At 41.6% G+C, this 20,195-nt stretch overlaps 1 protein-coding gene across 1 annotated transcript; it reads left to right on the top strand.

Annotated features, from left to right (window-relative positions):
- Positions 1 to 7,719: 7,719 nt before the first annotated feature.
- Positions 7,720 to 12,211, top strand: sf3b4 (splicing factor 3b, subunit 4). Its single transcript, XM_036555205.1, has 6 exons — positions 7,720 to 7,773; positions 8,532 to 8,660; positions 9,164 to 9,706; positions 10,168 to 10,341; positions 11,254 to 11,418; positions 12,012 to 12,211. The coding sequence occupies exons 1-6, from the start codon at positions 7,740 to 7,742 to the stop codon at positions 12,176 to 12,178; spliced, it is 1,212 nt and encodes a 403-aa protein (XP_036411098.1). The 5' UTR covers positions 7,720 to 7,739; the 3' UTR covers positions 12,179 to 12,211.
- Positions 12,212 to 20,195: the final 7,984 nt, after the last annotated feature.

Genomic DNA, 20,195 nt, shown 5'->3' with positions numbered 1-20,195 from the left:
ACACACCAACAAAGTACAAAAACCATATAAAATTTTCATAAAATATCATTAAGAGAAAAGGTTCATGTGCACATGTAATCACTTTTTCGAAACACAATGTTAAAAGTGAAAAAATAAGACTCAACAAATAAATGTGTCGTTTAAAAAAAATCTTGGGTGGTCATAACCAACCCGCCATTGGCATTGAAGTTTTCACATTCTTGTCATATTCTAATGTTGTAGACATTGTTTGCTAGTTTTGCATGGCACTGTGGTTTTAGCAGGGCATGTGCAATATAAACACTGGGTTACAGGTCACAGCTGTTACCTAGAGTTAGGTATTTTTCCTCAGCTGCTTCAGAAAGATCCATCTGTTTGAGTAAGCACTGGCAACAACTGAAAGTTGCAGCACTTTGGTGTCTTGTCTTGTGTGACATGTGTGTCTTCTAGGCCAATAAATGGAATAATTCATGAAGAATACATCTGATTGGCTATAGGGAACGCATCTACACAGGTCATTCAACTTGATGAATACCAGTGGTATTCAAGGTTCCTACGGTGTATTCCTGTCCTCTTAATTCAGCATTACTGGGATCATTTGGATTGGATGGATGGATTGGGTATATTAAGCGTGACACATGGGCAACATTTATATATTCTTCAGGTCATTCCTTCAAACAACCAACTTTTCAATGTCACATGACATGCAGTCCACACTGTGTTCTTCTAGGCACATGGCTAAAACAGATGAAGAGGAAATGACACTGAAAGTGCTTTTCCAGCATTGTCAGTTTACTTGAAAATGCTAGGATATCCCTGAGGTTGTCTCAGTTTAACTTCATGAGAAGAAACTCCCATCAGTTGCCCCTCTTAATGAACCACTTATGGTCTTCTACCAGTTAGAATCATACTTGAAAAATGTAGATCTGCCCTGTGATGGTGTGCTGGGTACTGCTCATTGGTACTGCTGCCACATTGCTGTTACGCAAGGTGGAGCAAAGACTCAGCCCCTTTGAGATGTTGTGGTCAAACACAACCCAGAGGAGTCACCAGCTCCAAGTCAAGGCGACAAGAACTTCAATGGAAAGGCCCAGCTTTCAGTCGCAATTTCAATATTTAAGGATGAGACTCCCTGGACACCCCTGCAATCCTGTTCTGATGAGCCCCACAGTGGTCAGTCCTTTGGGTCTCCCTCCTCCTGGATGACCTGACTTTGCAGAGTCCCAGAAGTAGCCCCAGATGGAAGGTCACAAGAGGTCCTTGAGGGGGTGCGTGGACGGCCCACCTCTGGGACGGGACCGCCCAACCGGCGGATGGACTTGCACATGGGGCAAGGGTAGTCAGAGAGGCCCTCGATGTCCTGGAAGGCCTGGTTGATGATGCGGATGGTGCAGCGGTCGCAGAACATGTGACCACAGGACAGCTTCTTCAGATGGACATCATAGGAGATACAGCATTGGCAGTGCGGTGGGTCTGGGCCCAGGGAGATGCTACAGCTCAAAGACCCGTCCTCCGTATGGGTTGCCCGGGCAACACCGGGCTTCACAGAGGGGCTGGAATGTTAGCATAGCAAGGTGGTGTTTACATTTAAATTGCCACAGAAAAAAGCTAACAACAGGGGTTACAGAATACTGCCACATTATTATTATGACCATCATTATGATCGATTGTATTATTACTTTATTTAGGTCACTTATCCAGAGTGGCTCAAATTGCCTGAGTATGGCACAACAGCAAACAAAATTTGATTATTGTAATATTATGCCTGATCATTAGTACCTTTCTCCGTTGTGCAGTAATAACTAAACAGAGAGCCACTCGTTCAATCAGGGAGAGGGTGAAGTGGAATATTAACCTTACTGCTTCTACAGCTGCTTAGTCATAGAAAAAAACAATACAGAATATACCAAGAACATATTACACATATTAATTAAGCAGCCATAGGAGGTAAGTGTGTGGCGGAAGATAGGCAGCAACTTTCTTTTTTTGACTCCTGTGGGAAGCTCATAACTCCACAGTGGGTTCTGCACAGACAAGGGATGTAACCAAGATATGCAGCCCTGTAGGAGTCTTTGGTCTTGTACTGACTGCATAGTGTCAACTAAGATCCAGAGAGTCTCATAGACATTTCATTTTAATAGGTTTCCATGTATACTGCATGCACTTTATATGGACTTCAGAAGCAACATGTGATCCTACTTAATACCATTCCGTTATCTTCCAAGTTGTCATTGACAGAAATAATTTTACATCATTTTGCTGTTGCTTGAACGCCAACGGATGTGTAGACATGCATCTACCAAAGAATGTAAAAAAGTCTCACTTCTGATTTCAATCAGCTCAAAACATGTAGCCCCAGCTTGCTTTAGCTGCTTGCATCTTCTCGGCCTACAGTAGATTTGTATCTACATTTCTTGATATTTCCTGCTATCCCCACCATTGCTGAGTCACAGAACAGAGTTTTGTTGAATTCTAAAATGTTTAAAACACACTGAAAAACGGGTATGGTCAATTGATTGATTGTAATTTTCCAGTGAATGTTTAAGTTAAGGCCCTCAGATTTTATTTGTGATCCATACCGGTGTGAAATGAATGCTTACACATTAGTATGTTTGCTTCACATTCTAATAAAAGCCATTTATCCTAGATTAGATGTCATTTTGGCAATACGCTTGGGTAACATACTGCACGTATACTACACAGTCCTATACTATGCAGACAGAATGTACAGATTCTCACTGTCCGACCAAAGGATATTTTCATAATGCCAGTGATGGAAACGAAAAGTTTCATTCAGTTAGGTCTTTTGTAGTTCGCGATCTCTTTAATAACTGCTAGGCATAAAATAGCCTCTCCTGTCTCGATACTCCTTCTACAGTACGCGGGATGCATGGGCACACCGCCTTTCAGCCTTGTGCCTGTTGCAATTCTTTTGCTCACTCATGATGGTGTTGCAACTAGACCTCAGATAGCCAAAGTAACTTCTCTGTTCTGCTGGCAGGCTGGGATAAATAATGAAACTAAAATATAATATTCCCCCATGCTGAGGACTAAAGTTACCGCAAAACTCAGTAAAACTGGCTGGTACAGCTGGAGAGACACGAAGCAAGACACGCTCACTTTTCAAATAGTCATAGTAAGTCATGTCTTACACAGTCAGGAGAATTCTCCGCAAAACAGAGCTCCCTCCGTCTCAGTGTTTCCTGATGATCAAATAAATGAACTGCTAAACGTAAGTTTCAGAAGTGGACGTCTCAATAGAGCAATAGTAACACACCTCTGCGCTGAAGACGGTGCGCGCCTCAAACAGTCAAAGCCCACAGCCGAGAAGATCCTCCGTAGCAAATCCATGCCGTCGCCTCTCATGATCACGAACTGTCACATCCTTAGACCGACAAAAACGCAAAATCCACGCATATCGTAGATCTGTGCTTAAATTCCAAGAGCAGAGCTGTATTTGTCACTAACCTACTTTTTAAAAATGCAAAACAGCAGCGTAATCGTGTCATCCCACGGCTCATCACACAGTATAAACAACCCGGTCTTGACTAAACCTGCCAACTTCAAGGTGGAGAGAAAAAAGCTGTTTCACAAGGCCAACCGCTCGAAGCAGCAAGCCTATTTGGAAATCTGCGGTACCGCGAGCCTAAAACTTGTTCCAAAACCGGTACAGCTACATTTGTGATGGTATCATATCTGAACTAACATCAATCTGAGAAAAGCTCAGCGACGCACGTAGTTAATGAGTTTTTTACTTTGAGGAAGCGTTTTGTGACCGTTAATGTTTCAAGAAATTAACAAGACAAATTATGTAGTCTGTGCCTTCAAAACGAAAGATGTGACACAAAACGACAAAAGGGGAAATATTAAAATGCGTGGTCAAAGATTATGACTTAAATTTGAAGTGACGGGGATGAGGATGTTGGCGTCTAGGAATCTTGTCCGACAAGTGCTCATGAGTTTCATGCCCGCTATCCCCATGCTTAAAATGGTAAAATTCCTCCATCTTTATCGTTACTATAAAGCAAATACGTGTTAGACCTTTAAGGAGCCTATTCAGAATATCTAAGTCATAGTTAATTAAATGCTGATTGGACTGCTCAGAAGGGACTTAGGGACCAGATATTGATGACAACTTAAGTTTACCTTTACCTGTTCATGGCAGCAGTGTGGTTAGTGGTTAAGGTTGCCTGAAGGAGACATATGTTGCCACCAGAAGCATTTTCTTTGTATTCTTGAATGCCCTGAGCCTGGAGTCCTTACATTTTCCATTTTTATATGAAGGTCACTGAAAAAAGAGTAAAAATATGAAAAAAGTCACAGTAGTTTAGATGTATCATTCACAGGTAATGCCCACAATGCATGGGGATTTAATCCAGTGTTCATGGAAGTGAAAGTGTAAAATGTTATTTTTGAAAATGCAACAAATAGAAATGCTTATGTTTAATAATCACATTTACATTTACTTAGTCTAAAACAAACATTATTTTGTGGAGACTGAATGTCTAATACATTTTACATGCAGTTCATACAGAATGTTGCAAGTTAAATCACTATTACATCATTGACTTAATCATGACTAAATGTTTTGCCTTTAGAGATACTACTGTACTACATTGTGCGTTGCTATGGCTTGTGTGTTTTAGGCCTTTTATGTTCAAGTGAGTGGATAAAGTGTTCTTTTATCCTCTAAACATGTTGTTTACCTTTAGTCATATTTCTTGTAAATTGCATGGGAAACAAGAATGTAAAGAGTCAAGCTGAACATCAGTAACACATTTCTCCATTAGTATTTAAAAAATCAACAGAACATGTCCACTCCTGTTGGTCTCTACAAGGTGGATGCAAAAATGGGGCATTTGAAGTCTTTGACTTTGTAGTCGGCAGGGGACAGAAGATTCAGGAGATCACAGCTGAAAAATTACTAACAGGAGTCATGTGGTATCTCTTACATACATGTTGGGGAGTCCATTTGTGAAAGGCTGTTCTCAGTTAAGTAGTCATTGTCTCAGCTGTCAATAAAACCAGTGGAGTTTATTTACATTAGGAAAAACGTAATTAAAAAGAGTGCTCTCATGATAATGTAACTATTTCAGTATATTTTGTGAAGGAATATTGCCTAGAGTTAGGTAAGACCAAAAAGAAGAACAGTGAGGAGGGTTATTTTTCAAATTACTATGTACTTCCTTGTCCACTGGGTGACGTGATTGCTTCATAGAAAAGCTGAACAGGAACAATGAGCTCATTGCATGCACACTGTCTTGCATTATCTGTGATAAAAATTTCAGTGAGTAGTGTTCCTGGTGGGATTATTGGTGTCTTAGTCATTAAAAACAAACAAGTCTGGTTATAGTTTAAGTTTTTATGTCCTAAACAAATAGTCTCGTTTTGTAGAACATGAAAACTGCTGATTATTATATGATTTTGGATTTTGACCCACATAGATTGAACTGAATGTAATTTCAAATGCCATATTCTCTCACCTTCTTCATCCTTGGAGTTTTAGGACAGTATGGTTAGGTTTGATGCCCTACATAATGCACTTGACTGGTACCTATGGACAATGGCTGTTGCAAATTTAAAGCTAGCTGCCTGTATTTTAACAAAGATGCAGTCTCATGAATCCATGTATGAAACAGGATGATCAAGTACCATAAATGCCATTGCCAGGTTGTATGTTTAACCATAAAACTCTGGTGCCCAGTGGCGTCGATAGATCCAATCTTTCGGGGCTATATTATATATATATGAAATTCGGTGCTGAAAATTACAGTCATCAATTAGCATGTGCAGTGATAGGCAGGACAAGATGGAATGGTCTTGGAGACCATTTCCACATTTGCTGTAGCAGGCATATGATTTGAAATTTTCCTGAGGGACAAACAAAGGCAATGTTTTAAGTGGCCTCATTATGATAGTTGACTTAGTAAGACCACATACTATCAGAACTGCGTGATGATAAATTTTGATTAATTCAGAGCTTCCAGATAAAACCCCAGTTAACCTTGTTTTCTTGAACATGCCAACTAGATTAACCTATCAGAGGTTTAATCAAACAGTTGACCGCTGTCGATTGAGTGTTATTATGCTTTGTCAGCATACCAGAGTTAAGCTAAGCATTTAAACTAACACTCCCATCTAAAAGATAACCCTGCATTTATTCTCATCTTGAGAAAGGCTGTCACATCAGCAAGAGACAAATCAAGGATAAAAACAGACTTGAATGTCTGAGATTGATATGGGAATATTTCACCAGGATCACAAGATTCTTCCTTTTAAGGGTAGTGTTGCGATGTGTGGGAGTTTGAAGTGTTTACTGAAATATTCAGTGTTCTCCACTGGGAGGACAGCGGAGGGAGGAAGCAGAGCAAAAGGGGAGGGGGGAGAGGTGACATCAGCGGTGCCAGCCCCTTCCATCCAATGGGTGATGTCATTGCAGCGGTGACAACACAGAACTGTATGCTGAATATGGTTAAGATTAGTGACTGCGTTCTCTCTTACCCACAATGCAGCCCTGGCAGACAAATTTTGATTTAACAAAGTTATACCCACAGTGCAACTCCATGAGACTTAATCTGATTTGACAAGCAGGTTATAATTCACAGCTTTATTTCTCAAACAAAGAACAAAGAACATTGTTGGAATTGAATCAGTTTGCTAAATTTATGAAAAGTAGACACATATTGCAATATACTGGGAGGTGTAGAGGGTAGACATTAGAATAGATGCTTAAGTTTGTGTGTATATTATATATATCATCTTGTCATGTTTTGATTGTTTGTTTTGACAACTTGTGGCTGTGGACTCTACCCTGGCATATCACTCAAAACACACACACACACACACACACACAATCCTAACTCAAAAACAAATTCAGCCAGTGGTTAATTTTCATGCCATTTACATTTTTTTTCTCAGCTATAGCTGGAACAATTGGCCACACCTCTTTCCTGTTGAGAACATATTTGTCATCCAGAAAAGTGGACCAACTGACATGTCAGATTGTTCCTGTCTGTGGTTTGGTTGGTTCTGATGCAATGTTGTGGCATTGTTGTGACAATATTGTGCCCCTGACTTGACACCCCACTGTCTGCTACGGTGTTGCCAAAGTCTATGTACCAGAAAGTCACCAGATTATCTTCCAGAAATTTTTGTAAGCTTTTTGTAAACACAAATCACTAAAGTGAGCTGCAATGTCTCTGAGTTACATTGTCTCATGGTTAGATTTTTCTACCTTGACTGGAAAAAGAATGTACATATGGGTTTGTACTGCTTAAAAATAATAAACTGCTTAAAATATAAAATAAAAATATTGCTTAAAATATTAAAATAATAAACACTAATCAGAGAAAATCCCGATTGTTCACAACTAACGGGAACACAAGGGTCACATTTGTTCATACCCATGGAATTACTTATTTCTAAATCGTTTTCTGGTTCTGTTTTAAGAGGTTCGACATAGGTAACCTTCTGAAATCACATTCAATACGTTGTTGGATTGGGCTCGAAGGATTTAATGATTCAGTGAAGTGCAACGTGAAGTGCCCAGAAACTGAGCAGGCTATTGCATACCGTCCCCGTGAGGTCTCGGCTTGCTGCTGCAGTACAGGAACTGAACCGTTACTTGCTATTCCAGGGTATTTTACGGTGAGTTCACACCTCCAGCACAATAGGTGGCGGCAATACATATAGAAATTCACCAAAGAGGCAGAACGCTTCCGAACACTTCCGCCTGACGACGCTTGCACGCCGGGTCCAACATGGCGGCAGGACCAATTTCGGAGCGAAATCAAGGTATGATTTAACTTTAAACAGAGATTTAATTATTTTTTTTAGAAGTGTGGAAATGTAAGCGGTCAGAAGAGCTGGTTAAAATACTGTCTACCGGACCAGACTCCTCAAAAACTAAAACACTGGGCTAGAAAGCTATGGTCATAATACTTCTAGACAAAGCTAGCTGGACAGCTTAATAGCCAATGACCAATCTAGCGAATGTGTTTTAGTTAAACTAGCTAACCTTCTAAGAATAGAAAATAAGTGCACGAGATGGTTTGCTGCAGCTTGATTAAGAGTTGGAAGGTTGGTTATCTAGTCAAATAAAAGGCACATTTCAGTGAAGAATCGCGCAAGTTATGCTAGCCAGGTAGCTAGGATAACTGTGAAGCTCTAACCTGATGTGTTTTAAAGCTAAAAGTTCACTCAGATGAAGTTATCTAGCTACTTCTATATTCTGATTTAGAAGTGGACAGTGGGTGCGTGTATTGGCCGATTAGTTCTTAAGACCCAACTAGTTAGCTAGAACTTCATATTTGTGGAGGTAGTGAAGTATTATAATAAAAGTGCATTCCTAACCATTGCTTATTGGCGCTTTTCTGAGCCATGATAATATTCCGTCGCCGAACATGTGTTCTGTAAACTAGACTGTAGACTTGGTAGTAAGTGATTAGCTCAGAGGTATACACAGATTCAACACGTTGTTCATAACATACCTTGCGCCACGAGAGTCCACATCTTGTTGAGTTTCTGCCTGATTTGCCTTCCGCTGCATGCAGATGCCACGGTGTACGTGGGCGGCCTGGATGAGAAGGTGTCGGAGCCTCTCTTGTGGGAGTTGTTTCTGCAGGCCGGGCCAGTGGTGAACACACACATGCCCAAGGACAGAGTGACCGGGCAACATCAGGGTGAGTTTAACCGCCACACAGGGTGGGGTGCTTCCCACAGTCGAGGCGGTAGCGCTGTTGTGACGTTTCAGCGTAATGCTGAAGTGTTTGTGTGTATAACAGAGCAGTCTTGGACTGCAAGATGCGGTTATTACCTTCGCAATATTTTGCGACATCGGAATCAGAAGTTGTCCTGCGCACTTTTTGGTTTGTAATGATTGCCGGTCAGCAAGCGGTTCCTTTCTCATTTTGTTAATATGGATTTTTGTGGATTTTTAACGCAAGTATAAGCATTGGGTAAAACTGGTGAGTTTTTGCTATTCTTGGGCCACCAGCAGTTGTCAGGTATGGAATGGGAAAATGACAGCAGAGTTGAAATGTCCTCTCACAGATCCTGAGTGCTTAGGTTTAGTGAACACCCATTGTAATTCTGTCTGTAAAAATAAGCTATTTATTTAGCAGTTTTTATAATGAGTTTTCTGGCAAAGCATCAGTGATGTGATGTTGAATGCCTTCTTGCCCAGGCTATGGTTTTGTGGAGTTCCTCAGTGAGGAGGATGCTGACTATGCCATAAAGATCATGAACATGATAAAGCTGTATGGCAAGCCCATCCGCGTCAACAAGGCCTCGGCGCACAACAAGAACCTGGACGTGGGCGCGAACATCTTCATTGGCAACCTCGACCCGGAGATCGACGAGAAGCTGCTGTACGACACGTTCAGTGCCTTCGGGGTCATCCTCCAGACGCCCAAGATCATGCGTGACCCGGACACGGGGAACTCCAAGGGCTACGCCTTCATCAACTTTGCCAGCTTCGACGCCTCGGACGCCGCCATCGAGGCCATGAATGGCCAGTACCTCTGCAACCGGCCCATCACAGTCTCCTATGCGTTCAAGAAGGACTCCAAGGGGGAGAGGCACGGCTCAGCCGCCGAGCGCCTCCTGGCCGCCCAGAACCCGCTGTCCCAGGCCGACCGCCCCCACCAGCTCTTCGCCGACGCCCCCCCGCCACCCACTGCCCCTGCACCCGTCATCACCTCGCTTGGGACTGGGATCCCCATGCCAGGTGAAGTTGGCATCCCCTGTAGTTTACCTCCACTTTTTAAAGTATTGGATTATGTCCTTATGTTACTGTAACGCACAGCCATCTGCTTTTCCTTGTAGTCCTAGCCTATGTGCTTCAGAAGGTCATTTATTTCTGCTGTTGTTACTGCCTTTAGTCTTTTTTTGACACCTTCTTCCTCATATACTCTTCTTCATCTTCCTTTTTTTGTATTCCACGTTAATTGCACTAATCCTGATTTCTCCCTGCTCTTCCCTGTTTCAGTGGGAATTTTTGCTCTAGCATCAGTTTTCTGACACATGATTGTGGGTGTGATTCTTCAGACCGTCACAGTACACAATGGCCTGTACTGAATATTACAGGGGTGACTTGGGGGTGGTGTTATCAAGGGTTACACTTGTGTAATATCAGATTTCAGAAATCTGGATGAGCTGCCATAATTTACTGCCATTTTGTCCTGCCAGGCCTGCCCCCTCCTGGTGCATTTCCCCCTGTACCACCCCCTGGCTCGATGCCACCAGGAATGCCTCCTGGGATGCCAATGCCCCCAGCTCCAGGGACCCCGGGACCCCAGGGAGCGGCAGGAGCACCCCCACCTGGACCACCGCCATTCCCGCCTGCTGGCATGCACCCCCCAGGTATGTGGTCATAACTGTTGTTCTTATTCTTTATCCCTTTGGCCCTCAGAAGAAAAGTTCAAGGGGCATTATTCAGTCCATGAGAATCTTTGATGTGAAGATAAAGTTGAAAGTGGATCTCAATGTTCACTGAAGATTTAACTTGTACATAAAACAAGCCTGTGGATGACCTGAAGTATTATAATTGGTCTGATTGTTTGGGCATTACTGACTAACCACAAACACATGAAAATTTTAACTTAAAAACAGTTGCTGTGTTCATAATAAATAATAATGTTGTCAAGACCACCTTATGATTGTGTTCTCGCTAGCAAAGAAAAAACACAGGTCATGCCCTGTGTGTTACAAATGAACAACCACACATTCATTTTGTTAAAAAAATATTTTGGCCAGCTGTCCTTCATCGGAATGCATGCATCACTTAGTGCCGATTCTGAGCTCATGCAGAGAAATTCGGGGTTTCGGTATCAGTCACAGAAAGGAGGCCGACTGGTTTACAAAAGAGTATAGAAAGGGTAACAGGTTACCTCCCCTACTAATATCAATGCAGTTAAGTAGGAATATAGTTGTCTGACAACTTTGACAAGACACTCTTTCGGTGTGCAGAATTAAACAAATTGTTAACAAGAGTTGAACAGTGGAGCATCTTTCTCCAAGGCACAGACTTTGCAAGGGTTTTAAGGAAGCTGTGGTACCATCTGTTGTAAATGCCAAGCTGCTGCTTCTCACAGCGTAGACAAGCTAACACGAAAAGAAAATCTTGCACATATTTCCATGCATGTTTTTATGAAACGCCAAAGCACTGTGTAAATAGTCAGCTATCAAACAAGACTGTGAGAGATGACAGTTAAAGGACCGGGTACACTGCAGTGTAGTTTCATTCTCATGTGGTTTGTCCCATGTTTCACATAGGAATGCCCCAGATGCCTATGCCCCCTCCTGGCCCCCCAGGGATGGTGCCCCCGCCACCAGGTCCTCCTGGGTCCAACCAGCATCGGGCACCCCCGCCCCCAGGCATGCCCCCGCATGGACCACCCATGGGCATGCCACCAAGAGGACCCTTTGGCCCCCCCATGGGTAAGTTCTGCTTTGGTGCCTGTACTACATCAGAAACTGTACCTAAACTGCTTTTGATGGACAGTGCTTTTATCAGAGGGACTGATACTGACATACCCAGGCTTACTTAGCACAAAGATTTGGGTCCCTCTCAGTGTTTCCTTCAGGAACATTTTGATCTGACTCAGTTTTAAGAGCACATTCTGTACAGATGGTGAATTGAAGAAAAAAAAAAACAGGGCCAAGTTACATAGAGGAAAATATAAACTATTGTAACATTGCTTTGTAATAGTTTGTTCAGTTTGTGAGGTAATGCAGGTCAAACTGTAGGTTTGACTTGTCTCTCTCTTTGATATAAATTTTAATTGCAGAAATGTTTTCCATTTTAACAGTCCGGTGTGGTCTTTTTATACAATAAACAAAGTTTTGTGCAGTTACACGACTTCAGATACAATAAAAGTATAAAAAACAGGTTAAATGAATAGGCTAATTGTTGTATTTGATTTAAGCACACATGCTATAAACCAAAACAAATGATTGCACACAATATTATATAGTAAGGGTTAGGCATTATAGGCCACTGTCCTGTGAACTGACCTGTTGTCCCTCCACAGGCCCGCCCATGCACCCAGGGATGAGGGGACCCCCTCCCATGCCCCCTCCAGGCTACGGCGGAGGCCCCCCTCGCCCACCTCCCTTTGGCTTTCAGAGAGGGCCCCCCATGCCGCCCCGTCCCCCTGCCCCCCCAAGGGGCCCCATGAGAGGACCAATGCCTCCTTAGACACCTCACCCTGAAATCGTAGATTTCCCCCTTTTTATTTTTTACATTTTCCTCTGTACTGCTGATTTTGTTTTGGATTACAGAGGAGTCAAAGCTTTGCATTTTCATTTTTTTCATTGTTGTCATTGTACAGAGCTTGGACTAAGAATAAAGCTTAATACAATAAGAGTTGTGGTTTCTTCAGCTGGAACGCTTAATGAAACTGAGTTTTGCGTTTGTATGTTTTATGATGTTGTGTTTTCATCATATATCAGGATATTAAGCCAGTTAAACTGCAGTTGGACCCAAAGAGAAGTGTTGCAAAGCCGTTTGAGCTGGCAGATGTTATTTTCTCTTCTGTTTGACACCCTCTTATTAAATGGTTTGTCTGCATCATCCAAAAGCTGCTACAGTGCTTTGTTTTAGGGGAATCTGATGTTGAACACTTTGTCCAAATATGGGTTAGAAATGTGTTGTAACAGAAGGATTCAAGCAAATGTTTCCAAGTTATTTCTGTTTGAAGTTATAATTGTCTAATTGTTGAATTAGTAATACATACAGGAGGGGTAATTAACTGTTCAATGAAGCTTAGAACAAATAATTGAGCTTAATTAAGACATTAGCACCAAATTTGTTCATTGGGCAGATATTCACAAAATATGTTGAATAAACTACTTTTTATCAGTACAAACACACCAGCACATTAATTTCTCAAAGAGTTCATAGCAGTTTAAATGTAATGATGTAAAGTAAAGGTCAATGTTAAATTAATGGCTCATTCAAACCTAATTATCTGAGCATTACGCTGGAATGAAAACTAGCAACTGTGGTGGGTTGATGGATCAGGGCTGTGAAGCCTAAAATTTAAGTGTGCTTTTAATGGGTACTTTAAAAGCTGTTCTCTGCTTTTGGTATACTATTGGAAAGGGGATGAAAAGTGCTTGTTGAGAGAAGGCTTAGGGGAGACATTTTAAAACAAGGTAAAATGTAACAGCTTGTAAAGGTAAAGGAAACATTTAATTAGGATTTTTTAATGGCGTCCTTAATTCATTAGGTAACTGCAAACTGCATTTAAAACTTTACAGATGGTTGTTGTTATAACTTGTAATGTCAGTAATTTTCAGTATAGTTGATCAGTCATGTGTGATGACATTTGGAATCCGATGAATAAGAAAAAATTGAGTTGGTGTACTGGCATTTTCAATGTCATGGTTCAGTTTCATACCAGAATACCAAAGCACAGCAAAGGGTAGTCTGGTGCACAGCCCGCCTCATTTGAAACATGAAATGGAGATGAGTGATACAGAGTGAGTGAAATAAGTTCAACTTCTATGCTTTCACACTGTGTTAATCCATCTGTTCATTTTCTCTGAGGCTGTCCATCTGTGAGCCGGTGAGTTTACGTATTCATACTGCTACCAGGAGCCTGTGGACAAAATTGAGTTTCCAGAAAGCCTTAACGCAGGTGGAATCTCATGTGAAAGCTTTGTGTAAGCACCCATACACCAATGATCCTGATAGGATCCAGGTCTCCTCATAAAGACAGTTTATGATGTGGAGGTCTGCATCTAGACAGCATGTTTGTTACAGCTGAGGGTTTTTAAATTATTTTAATTGAGGTACTGTCTTACACTGTGTCATGTGTCCTTACAGTACACACCTCCCTCACAAATGTTCTTCACACTTATTGATGATTGATGTCACCCGTTCAGGTTATTATAACATGCTATTAACATTAATGAAATCTTACCCTAAACGATATGAATTTTCCATGGGTTGTGTACTGTTATTAATGAGACTCCGAAATTGTTACAAATCTTTTCAAGCCTGGATGTTCTGTAATTAATGACTGCACAAATAACGCGTCATTCATTTAGTCCTCTCAGTACTTTGCTAAATGACTTTAATACTCAATATTGACAGATGTTACTTTGCATAAACATGAATTTCTTAATAAAGTTTCAGGTTATTAGCACAGGCACTGTTGAAATCAGTTGTATTATTATTATAACATAATTATTATTAGAATTATGTTATTATAATTATATAATAATGAAAATAATAATATTATTAGTCTTATTATTGTTGTTGTTGTTGTTGTCCTTCTGTTTATCCTGTTCTTTCTGTCTAATTCTGGCTACACCCCCCCCCCCCCCCCCCCCGGGCCCCTGCCCCACCCCCAATCAGTTCTATGGTCTGTTGTGTACTAGGAGTGCAACAGGAGGTGCACCATGTATGTCATCTGGCCTGTTACCCTGTGATATGAAGCCACTCACGCTTTCAGTGCCAACTGTCAACCACCACCAGAGAACCAGAGCAGGAGTGGGGGGGGGGGGGGGGGTGAGCCTACCTTGGTTTATTAGTGTCAGTTCTTGAGTCGTGTTTGGCCAGTTCTCTGTGCATTCCCGATGAATCACGCCACAACACAACCCAGCAGAAGATAACAAAACTCTAACACAACCCAAGACAGCACAACACAACTCCAACCTACCACAGGACAATGCAACACAAACCCAACGAAACTCCAATACAATAAAACAAAACACGACCTCAACCAAATACAAAACAAGCCCATTCCTGGCACCAGCACCAACCCCAGTCCCAATCCCACACACATTGTCACATCACAGCTCTGACCCCACCTCCCTGCCACCTCTGTTTCTCCTTTACCATATTACCCTCTCTCTCCTGCCCTCTTTTCACCCATGGCTACTTCAGCATCTGGCCTGATGATGTCACATAGCAGGAGGGGCCTGCGGTTGGCATGGTGACAGGAGAAGGTGGATGTGTGTGCGTCTGCATGATGGAGCGAAATACGGGGGTGGTGTTTGTAATTCTGCTCAGAGCAATGGCTTCACTTGAATGGAATCATCACTTATAGAGACCCCTGCTGTACTGTCTGTGTGTGACAAAATGTGCAATAGCTTGACATGTGCTGTGCATGCTATATTAAACATCTGTTTCAGACCTGAATATGAAGTGACAATGTAATGTGTATAATAGCTTTCTTGTGTGTAAGTTTATCTCTTTAATGGCTTTCTGTTACACGTGAGTGCACACACATACACACAAACACACTCATTATTCACATGTGTGAATTTGGAATGTGATATTTGCCTTTTCTATGGTCCCCAAACTGAATGTTCAAATAAGCAAACCTAATAATAATATGAAGGAAATATTGTATATTATGCATTGTGTACAGGGGATCTATTAGGCTCTGCTTCATCAGTATCAATATGAGGAAGAACAAAATGGGAATTTTCATTTTTGTCAATTAACACACAACCCACATAACTAATTATAAATAATATAGATCATTAGTTACCATTGAAAATGGACTACGAAAATTGTAAAAATGATCTAAAAATGGTCTAGGTTTATTTCATTTGATGCGGGCGTGCAAGGAGAATTTAAGCTGCTACACGTTGATATTCACACAGGAATGTACGTAATATTGACGTATATGCTTCGCGTTGAAAAAAAAAGTAGTTAATGTTTTTCAAAAGTCATCTTACAACTGTAAAACGGAACGTACTAAGTGGTGTGAACATTATGGGGGAGTTGAGGTTAGCTGAGATCTAACAAAAAAAAGGAAAAACGACACGTCTAGCGAAATTCGTAATCGGCTAATAACAAGGTTATCCGTGCGTTGCGCTCGCAGGCCTCATTGTGACGGCCCCTCTCGGGGGCGCACGAGTGGTGTGTTCCTGCTGATGAGCTAACGAAAAAAGGAGGGGGGAGAGGGGCTCGGAGGGGAAGGGAGATGCAGTGTGGTACCACTTGCGTCTCACATCTTTACCATTCATTCGGCTTGCGTAGAGTTGGAGCCGCAGAAAGACAGAGACAGCATCTCTGACTACGCCGGACCTCCCCGACACGCGCCTCCCGATGAAAACCTCGACGCTGGAATACTAAGCCAAACACCTAGAGCGAACTTTGAAATACAGGTAAGGATGATCCCATTATGTCCGTGCAAAGGAGACGAAGACTTGATCGTAGAATTATGTAATAATGATACCGGCAATGACATTTTTCTCAATAATAACGAAGCTTAACCATGTAGCCATTTTGCACACAGCAAAAACCCTCTGGTATCTTCCAGGCAACATTTGATTTGGTAAGGGTACCTTTCGCGTATTTTTTTAATAAATGTAGATTTAATAGATTCCTCGTACAGTGGAGTGGAGGAAAACATTTCCTCTACGTACACATATAGGCAGGCTAAGTTTAGTCCAGACAGGGGTACGGCAAGCTAATTACAATCAACTTTAGGTTTACCGACCAAAGGGCGTATTTAAATGCGACATATAGTACATGGATACCACTGCAACGCAGTCATCCTTACGTACAGACGCAAATCACAACTCAAGTGCTATTTTAAGTAATGTAATTTGTTGTTATTGCAAATAGTGTTGATTGTTTCCTTTGGAACGCTTTGTTATTTTTTTTCTCTGTAGCCTGGTGATTTGCAAAAAGCCCTTACCTCTCATTCGTAAAGATGTGCGTAAAAGAACATTGCACAATTAAGTGCAATATATCAGTGCATCAACTTTGAACATAAATTAGCAGTCGTTGACATTACAGAGTAGGTATTTAGCGCGTGTTACATTTTTAACCCTCTGTAATACACCCCACTGCCCTCTTCAGTTTCCTTAAACTCGCGCTGCGTGAGAGTGAGGGTTGGGGGATGGGTGAGAAAAATTATCTCCGATTTTATGATTACTGTGATAACATGTTGATAGAAGATTGTGTCTTAGGCTAATACACGCAATTACGTAACCAGTGGGATTGCCTTGTCAGTCAATTTGGGAATTCTTGAACCGACAAAATGACCTTGCGCAGAGTCACGCGTACTCATACCCTTAGATCGCTTGGCTTTTGGAGAGCTTCGGTTATCCCGAAACAAGACTGGACGATGGTGTTTTCATCCTCGTCGAATAGAGTTCGTTATGCTGCGACGACCTTGTCATTAGGAAACATGTCATACAGCCATTTCTTGCAGATGTGAATACCGCATGCCATTTGCACCTAGTAGGCTCACTGCACTATGTCACAACTTTGGGAAGAATAATAAAGGGTCTCTTCTTATTATTATTGTTTAGTTTGTCTTTAATGAGGTAGACTGTAGGCTTTTCTCATTAACAGTATTGTGCAAATACATTGCCTGGATTTGAGGAGACTCACTGTGCCTGTTCATTTTGACTAAAGTCTTAATGTAATGTAATGTCTTAGGAAGCTTGGAGCAAGCCCAACCATGTTTAGACAGTCTAGTGTTTTGTGGAGCTTGACCTATTTAATTCATGAAAGTACAAATCACGCAACATTCTGTGCAACACACAAAGTCAAATTTTGCTCATGGGATTGACTCACCTGACCACTCTGAGTACTGGGGAAAAAGGGGTTTTAACCTGCATTGCTGTTATGTACTTTATTCTCATTGGTTTATCAGTATATTTGAATGGCGCTCTTGTTCTTAAATAAGTGCTTTTCTGATTGGCCAAAATAGTTACAACGTGGCATTTCTTCACCTTAAATATAGTTCTTGTTCAGTCAGGGAACATATAGTCGTCCCTCATTGAACTTTTCCATGTCATGTCATAATTTAGGCTCTCAATTCCAGTATATCCATTGTTCTCAGTATCAGGAGTAATGTTTCACCCCCTCAGAATGGTTCATTTTTGTATTTCTTCTGCTGCACGTTGTATTTTCAGTAAACCCAATCCCCCCTTTTAATTGTTCACATGTTCACTCTGTCGAGGTTTTAATTACTGCTGGGAGGCTCAATGAAATTCTGGGTAATAACCACTGCAGTGAAGTTTACCAGAAAGTTCACTGAAAATGCATTCAATTTTGGGCCGTGTCTTAGCCCTACAATTGCAAAATAAGCACATATTTATGCAAATGTTTCCCAGGTGTGAATATTTGGAATATTATTGTGCTTATCTTACAACATAATGGGCCAACAGATGGCCTAAAGTAAACAGTCTCAGCAAAGAGCAGAGCAGAACTCAAGCAGGTCATGATTATCATCATGATGTGCTAGGCATTCTACACATCAGTCACATTCAGTTGAGTCAACCCCTGATGCAGCCTGTGGATTTGTGTAATCCAAGTGCCACCTTTCTCACTGTCACCTACCTACAAGACTTTGGGTGGAGCAAGATTATAGCTGAGTCAGAAATAATGGCATGGATAGCCTACAGGGTGCGTGCAAGGCCCCAGCTGTCTCCTGAAACGAATGCTTCAGGCACATCTCAGTGTTTGTAATGGAGCTGTTGCCATTGTGTATCGTGCGTCGAAGGGGAAATGGGTGGTGTCAGCCCTGCGTTTCGTCCTACCCCATGTGTGCCATGCAAGAATCCAATCTCCCAGAAAAATAAGGTGCGAGGAAGGCTCTGATTGTGCACTGCAGTCTGAATACACATGATCAGGATTGGCTGAGGCCTGGCTGTTGTGGTTCCACCCATAGTGCGGCATTTTCAGTTTGTATTTTTCATTGAAAAATGTCATTATTCTAGTACTTTTGTTCTATGTTAGACCACAGTTATTTTATCGCAGTTACTCTTTCTGATGGCATGTCGAATCTCAAGTGTTTCTAAGCCCCCCATTGAGTGCTTATTTCCTCGCACCTGTTAAAGAATATGTTTCAGCTGTTTTAGGGGGAATATCTTGCGTTAGAGCCTGCTGCTAGTAAACCATAGGCATGTACTGTATTTACGGAGATATAAATTATATATTTACATATCTAAAGGAACTCAAATTTTTATTTGTATATCTGCAGAGAAAGAAATGCATGTGGTATATTATCTGTCAGCAGGAACTCAAACATATAGTTATTCATTTCTAAGGATTCCAGTATAAATATACATGTATACACAACAGTGTCTTCTTTCCAGTCTCACTCGTATTCCCCTGTCACTCTCCACAGTATTCGCTGCAATGCTCTTGTTAGACCTTGAGTAATCTTGCAAGGTGCAGGGAGCCGAGTGAAGGCCGGGAGAGCGTTGAGTGGCAGCTCCGCAGCCTTCAGTGATTGGAGACGGCGAACGTTGGCGCTCTCATTTTCCGGCTGTTATCGCAGTTGATTTGGGGCCTGCATCTTCAGCGAGCCTCAGAAATGCAGACAGGGCACGTTGAAGTCAGATTCAGAGAGAGACAGTTCTGGCTCTGTTATTGATGCGGTCCAGTCAATACGACCAGGGTGGGATTCTGAGGTGTCAATGTAGCTGAGTCTTTTCTCATTAACAGTATTGTGCAAATACATTGCCTGAATTTGAGGAGACTCACTGTGCCTGTTCATTTTGACTAAGGTCTTAATGTAATGTAATGTAATGTCTTAGGAAGCTTGGAGCAAGCCCAACCATGTTTAGACAGTCTAGTGTTTTGTGGAGCTTGGCCTATTTAATTCATGAAAATACAAATTACGCAACATTCTGTGCAACACACAAAGTCAAATTTTGCTCATGGGATTGACTCACCTGACCACTCTGAGTACTGGGGAGAAAGGGGTTTTAACCCGCATTACTGTTATGTACTCAGTATATTTGAATGGTGCCCTTGTTCTTAAGTAAGTGCTTTTCTGATTGGCCAAAATATTTACAACGTGGCATTTCTTCACTTTAAATATAGTTCTTGTTCAGTCAGGGAACATATAGTCATCCCTCATTGAACTTTTCCATGTCATGTCATAAATTAGGCTCTCAATTCCAGTCAGTGTACCCATTGTTCTCAGTATCAGGAGTAATATTTCACCCCCTCAAAAAGAACTAAGAATGTGTTATCTTTTCACAGTTAATAAAAGAGGATATTTTATTTTTCTGGGAACCATGTGTGCACAGGGAACACCCTTCCAAGTATTGGTGTTAACATATGAACTGAACACTAAAAGCTCATTCCAACGATGCGCAAATGCACATGTATTGTACCTACTGCAGAGCTTTGGCATCAAAGTGAGTTTCTCTGCCTTGCCACCAGGTAAATAGATCCTCCTTGCATCTCTCACTCCTAAGAGAGATGTCACCTCAGTGTCAACTGG

The sequence above is a fragment of the Megalops cyprinoides genome, chromosome 21 (genome assembly GCF_013368585.1).
Source record: "Megalops cyprinoides isolate fMegCyp1 chromosome 21, fMegCyp1.pri, whole genome shotgun sequence".
In the NCBI taxonomy this organism is placed as follows: Eukaryota; Metazoa; Chordata; class Actinopteri; order Elopiformes; family Megalopidae; genus Megalops; species Megalops cyprinoides.
The sequence above is the reverse complement of the archived record's forward strand: the minus strand, read 5'-3'. Positions and strand labels throughout refer to the sequence as shown.

What these genes read in the sequence shown, in the direction of transcription:
- sf3b4 (XM_036555205.1), top strand. Translation starts at nt 7,740, where the DNA reads ATGGCGGCAGGACCAATTTCGGAGCGAAATCAAG. An exon ending in AGTGACCGGGCAACATCAGG is followed by an intron (nt 8,661 to 9,163) that starts GTGAGTTTAACC and finishes CTTCTTGCCCAG; the next exon opens with GCTATGGTTTTGTGGAGTTC. An exon ending in ACCCTTTGGCCCCCCCATGG is followed by an intron (nt 11,419 to 12,011) that starts GTAAGTTCTGCT and finishes GTCCCTCCACAG; the next exon opens with GCCCGCCCATGCACCCAGGG.